Raw genomic sequence first — 6719 nt, 5'->3', positions numbered from 1 at the left:
AAGACAAAACTTTTGTAAAATTTTAAGTTTCTTAGCATAATCATATGTTTCTTAGACTTTTTCTTATGGGTCAAAAGAAGTAATTGAACTTTATTCAAAAGTTCTGGAAATGCCCGGTGAGGGAAAAGGGTTCATATATTCACACTGGAAGAATAGATTGAAATAAGCCTCTGTGACCAGTTAGCTCTCTTCCTACAATATACTTATTTCAATCTATAAGTTTCTATTAGAATCCTAATTTCATTTAGGATTCTAAAGTATTGGTGAGTCAAAATGGTCTACACAGTATATGACAATAGCAATGACATGTATATAAACTTCTTCCTACCTGTGAAATTATATTCACTTCTTATCTGTGAAATTATATGCACTTAACAAGTAAGAAAGACACCCTAAAATTGCACTGTCATAAATCATTACTCCTGATAGAATCATGTAACCTCAGGGTTTTGGTAGTTCAGTACTTCAGGTCCAGTGGAGAAAGAAATGACAACCCACTCCAGTATTCTTGCCTGGGAAATCCCATGGACAGAGGAGCCTGGCAGGCTACAGTCCATGGGGTCACAAAGAGTCAGAATAGACTGAGCAACTGAGCACACATTTTGGATACAGACATGGTTTCTTGCTCTGACTGTGGATCCTGGTCTCTGGGATAAATCTCCTAATCTAATATTGTTCTTGATCCCTCGCTATACTCTCAGGGAGATTATACCTTGTCTGCTGTCATCCATATCCCACATAAACCGGACTTGGGTGTCTCAGCCTCATCAACTCTCATCAGTTAGGTATTTAGTCCTAATTTGGTGACATTGGCTTAGCACAAATTACTACATTTGAGATCTGTTGTCTCTTTTTAAACACGTTCATCTTTTTGAACAGACTCTTAGTCTAACTCAATATGAATTTATTCTCCTTGTAGAAGGGCACAGGAAAAGGATATGGCAACCCACTCTGGTATTCTTGCCTGGAGAATCCTGTGAACGGAGGAGCCTGGAGGGCTGCTGTCCATAGGGCCGCACAGAGTCGGACACGACTGAAGCAACTTAGCATGAATGCACTGGAGAAGGAAATGGCAACCCACTCCAGTGTTCTTGCCTGGAGAATCCCAGGGATGGAGGAGTCTGGTGGGCTGCCGTCTATGGGGTCGCACAGAGTCGGACGCGGCTGAAGCGACTTAGCAGCAGCAGCAGAAGGGCGCAAGTGAAAATGTTGGCTACAGTACTAATGCTTTGACTCAAGGCTTTCCAAATTCCTGAGGGATCAGATTGGGATTAAAATAAATGCTGCCTTTTTGTTTAAGGTGTCATAATTTTTTAAATTGTTGTGAGTCACAGGTAAAAGTTTTCTTCAGTCGGGGAAAATAAAACATTAAGGAACCAGCAATGCTTCAAACAAAATGTAATAAAAAATTGCAATCATCATCTTTAGATCATTCAGTCCCATGTAATGAGTCCTTGTTACTAAATCTAGTTTTTCCATTAGTCCCTTTCATTAATGTCCTTGAAAATAGAGCATTTATGTAGAAACATTTTTGAAAATATCTAAATTAAGCAATAATTATAAATGACAAAGACAAAAGATATGGAAATTTATTTCAAAAGAAAATGTAGTAATCTTTGTGATATGTAACATTTTAAGATGATAGTTTGCATTATAACTGATAACATTGTGCCAGAACATATCAGATGTCTAAAAATATCATATAACTTCTGGAATATATACCATTATATACACACACACACACACACACACACACACACACACAAATACAACATAAGAAATGTAAACAACTCTTAGTATTACAATTCTTTCCATGTAATTTCACATATTAGTATAATAAGTTTAGCATTTCTATTTTTATAAGGTGAGATAATTTTTTTTTTGGCAATTTTACAGGAGTTTAATGAAAATTACCAAAGTTATTTGAGTTCAACAGAACTTTGCTTGTCATTTGAGTTTGGAAAATTGGTCAAGAATTGTTGAAAGGTTTTAAAACACTTGGTCAAGTAAAAGTATAGGTCACTGTGAAAAAAAATTCTTATCTCTCATTTTAACCATAAAGAAAATTAAATATTTTGTAGGCAAAAACAAACTATTAAATTTTAGTTTTTGGTTTTTTTTTAAACGTAGCTCTTTCAACAAAGATAACTTTTTTTTTATTTTTTAATTACTCAAAGACCTACTAAGGACAACATAGGAAATTAATTTGATATAATGCTAAATCCTCATTTTCTAGGCAGTTACTTAAAAAATAAACAAAATTGTTTCCAGTTTCTTTTAAAGAGCAGAACAAAATATATTGTGTCAGAACTGCGATAGATTGATGTTTCCTGGTTCCTTCTATTACTCACTACCTAAAATGGGAAGGAGTCTGGAATAAGCATGCCTGCTTGCTTCCACACTTCCTTAGGATATTTCCAATGACAAAAACTGACATCTCCATCATTATGCTGGTTTTACATGATACCATCCCCTTTGTATTTGTTCAATCTACATTTCTCAAAGCATAGAGCATGTGTGCTTACATAGGTTCTCATACTCAGATAGTAATCTTGCTTAATTATTGCTCTGCTGCCATCTTGAAGTTCTTAATTTGATCACTGAGTACCCACATGAGCAGAGGATCTATACTGAGTGGCGGCATTAGTATGCAGTTTCAGTCCAGCAGCAGGACTTGTACACAGAAAGGCAAGCAACATGGACATGCAATATGCCTGGCCTCCCCGTGTCCACACACGCATTAGTGTTCAGGGCACTACAGGACCCCAGGGGAGTGGCTGGGTGGAGCTTGAACCCAGATTGGTGGTAGAGGTGAGAGCAACAAATACAGATACAACAACAATGGTGACTAGGCCACTGCCGAGGAGAGAGAAGATTTGCTTGGCAAGAGAAATGACTCTCATGGAGATGGGGGCTGACTTAGTTTTCCTTTCAGTGTTAATCCCTGCGTCATCTACTAAATTATTAACAATCTCACCCAAGTGTTCGAACAGGAAATAATAGGTTTAGGGAGTAAACTTTTCCAATAAATACTTACAAAAGTGTATAAGTAATCATTACAAAAGATCATATCATGGAACTATTATCAGAGTATAAAATATATGGTTTTAAAAACTGTTGAAATATTGTGAAACAAATATCCACAGTCTTAGAAATAATATTTAAAGTTTACTTAAAGATTTAAAATTAATTTGAAAGATCAGAGATGGAAAAGCATACCATTTTCATGTAAACTTTCAGAAAACAATTATTAAAACTTTTTTAAATTAATTTTTTTATAATTGAATGTGTAGTGATAAAATGAGTGAGGAGATAATTGAAACATCATTCTTATACAAAGTCAACTAATTGTCAGAAATTGAAGATGAATCATTAAAATGCCATTGACTAAATTTATATTTAAAGTTAAATTTAGACATATAAAATAGATTTGTATTATTTGATAGCTTGAAGCTTCTTCATAAGATAAATACTTTTAGAAAGCATTTCTTCTCCTTGTGAATCATCAGATATGTGTGTACTAGAATGTACATTTAATATAATTTATCAAAAATTCAGTCTGATATTCTCCTAGACTATAAGTACTTCTAATAACTCCAATAACATAAGCAGAAAGAATCCTTTAAAATTTAAATATTAAAAACTATTAAAAATTCATTGAAACAGCATTTATCTCCAGATGCTGAAAGCACTTTAACTATATTAAGAGAGAATAAAGTTCTAAAGCTTTAAATTTAGTGGAAATAAAGTGAAAAGGATTGATCTCCCAAATCTGATAATGAAGTATTATGTTTATTTGCAATACATATATATAATTTTGACACACAATATTTTTGGAATGTGTAATTTCACTTCACAACTAAAGAATTAATTTTGAAGAAAAAAACTACATTTCAGCAGCAATGATCTAACATTTTTTTTCTGATTTTTGAGCAAAAATTCTCATATGTTTATTTTGGGATTTGCCCTGCATATTATGTAGAATATGAACTTCCCCTTCTCTGCCACATGTGAGAGGTTAAGTGCGTTTCTACATTAATCCCTAATGGGTAGCAATTTACATAGGAAATTTACTTGAACTGATGAATTTTTGTTGATACAGTGGTGAGATCTGTTTAATAAAGTGATTAAGCCATCATATGAATTAAGAAAATTAGTTTACAAAGTTAACTTTCTCAGAAAAACTATGGGATACAGTGAGTGGAGAATAAAATCTCATTTGAGAGACATCATCTAATACAAAAGTTGTAATGGTAACTTAGCAGGTATACAGTATGTTTTGAGAATAGTTATTTGCATGGATTTCCTCAACAGTTCAATTCCAATAATAAGACTAAATGCGAACCCACTTGTATAATTGTTTTAGCAATCTTTTGTGGCATTTTCAAGGCCTATTGTCGATCTCCAGGTATACCTGGTATGGTATATGCATTATCATATAATTAACATAAGCTTCTCATTTTCCTTTCAGAGTGGTATAAGGACTTCAGAATCCTCAGCTAAGTCTCTAACAGGAAGTTTCCCTATGTTGAAATTTTAAAGAAAGTGTTACTGGTAATTATGGTTATACTATAAGAAGAACAAAAAGTATTCTGTCTTTTAATTTTATCTAGACATTCAGAAAATGTGTTTCAGACCTATTGAAAAATGTATTGAAAACAGTGGAGCTGTTATGGTGAATGATATTCTGTTATTCAGTTAATATTCTTGTTCACTACTAAATGACAGAGAATCTTTCTAGCTGACAGTTTATCAACAAAAATCCATTTGAAATTGATTAAAAAAAAAGAAACAAGAAGAAATACAATTGAGGTTTTTCAAGATATGAACTATTGTCTTGTTCTTTAGATCAGTTTTACTCCTTTCATTTAATAAAAATAATATTTTTAATGACTATACAGTTATAAACAAATTTATATTCAACTCCTGATATTCATGCAAAAATTTTGTCTACATTTTCACAGGGGAAATTCTCTGAGTTACTCTTCTCAGGGCCCCAATCACCTCCTTGTTTCTCAGGCTGTAGATAATAGGATTGAGCATCGGGGTAAGGATGATGTAAAAGACAGCCAGAACTTTGTCCTCTGTTGGAGTACGCAGAAATCTTGGACGTAGATACGTGTAAACAAAGGGTGCATAGTAGAAAGAAACCACAGTGAGGTGGGTGCTGCAGGTTGAATAGGCCTTCTTCTTCCCTTCTGCTGAGTTCATGCGATAGACAGCAAGGAGAACACGGCCATAGGAAAATGCAATACCAATGAAAGGCAACAAAAGGAAAAGTGTGGTGCTCAGAAACACTGTGTATTCATAGACAGTTGTATCAATGCAGGCTATTGTCAACATGACTGTGACATCACAGAAGAAATGATTGATGGCCCTGGATTGGCAATAAGGAATGGAGAGAATATATGTGGTGTGGGCACAGGAGTTGATAGAGCCCATTATCCAAGATCCTGTAATCATCAATATGCACACTCTTTTGCTGATTCTGATGGGATAGTGAAGAGGAAAGCAAATGGCCACATAACGATCATAAGCCATAGAGGCTAAGAGCAATCCTTCTGCACATGCCATAGTCAAGAAGAAGAAGCTCTGAATCCCGCACCCAATGATGGAGATAGACTTGTTTGCAAGCAGAAAATCATAGGCCATTTTGGGAACAGTGGTAGAGATGTAGTTCAGGTCCATGAGGGAGAGCTGGCTAAGTAGAAAATACATGGGCTTGTGAAGACGGATGTCCAGAAAGATGAGAAGAATCATGGAAAGGTTACCAACTAGAGCCATTAAAAAAATGAAAACAATGAGAATAAAAAGGAACAGACCATTTCTTGAAGAGGGAAACAATCCCAATAAGATGAAATCAGTTGATGTTTGATTATAATTTCCCATGGGTCATTCATGTAATTATTCCTAAAGGCAGACACAAGAGTATATAATTCAAGTTTAAAACAATAATATATTTCTATAGTATTATTTTAGTCAGGCTGAATATTGTTTAAAATTTTACTACTCTGTAATAAAAAAACTGGAGTCATCTATATTGAGAAAAATTATAATAATGATGAAGTTAAAATGATAAAGAATAGCATTTTCAGAATTGACATACTTGAGCAACTGTACAACATGAGCAGAATACAAAAAAATAAATAATAAATATTTTATTAAAAAGGGTTTTCTTATAAAATTCTTAACGTCTTCTTGAAACATTTTCTTGAAATTCTCAGTATCGCCTTAAAATTTCTTGACTGTGAAAAGCAAAGTAAGAGGAACTATTTATATGGAAAGACTAACTGCAATATCAGATTTTACAATAATCAATATTTTTCTCCTTTAGCAATGTATACTAGAAGATGGAAAAATGTTCTCAACCTAACCATCATAGACACAAAGTGGGATGTAACTGTAATGAAAAGAGGGGAAAGAGAAAAGGTAGTTGGAGGCAGTTATATATGGAAGGGGAAGGTCTTCATCCATTGTGGCTGGAGTGGATGTAATCAAGAGATGTTACTTAATGTTTAGTAATTAAGCATGAGACAGCATTTTAAAAAGCAGATAAATTACTTTGACAACAAAGATCCATCTAGTCAAAGGTATGGTTTTTCCAGTAATCATGTATGGATGTGAGAGTTGGACTATAAAGCAAGCTGAGTGCTGAAGAATTGATGATTTTGAACTGTGGTGTTGGAGAAGACTCTTGAGAGTCCCTTGGACTGCAAGGA

At 34.0% G+C, this 6719-nt stretch overlaps 1 protein-coding gene across 1 annotated transcript; it reads right to left on the bottom strand.

Moving 5' to 3' along the window:
* Positions 1–4950: 4950 nt before the first annotated feature.
* On the bottom strand, positions 4951–5889 carry LOC136167465 (olfactory receptor 2L2-like). The gene has a single exon (XM_065935030.1). The coding sequence runs from the start codon at positions 5887–5889 to the stop codon at positions 4951–4953; it is 939 nt and encodes a 312-aa protein (XP_065791102.1).
* Positions 5890–6719: the final 830 nt, after the last annotated feature.

This window comes from Muntiacus reevesi, chromosome 1 (assembly GCF_963930625.1).
Source record: "Muntiacus reevesi chromosome 1, mMunRee1.1, whole genome shotgun sequence".
Taxonomy (NCBI): Eukaryota; Metazoa; Chordata; class Mammalia; order Artiodactyla; family Cervidae; genus Muntiacus; species Muntiacus reevesi.
This window is presented reverse-complemented; position numbering and strand designations above follow the sequence as displayed.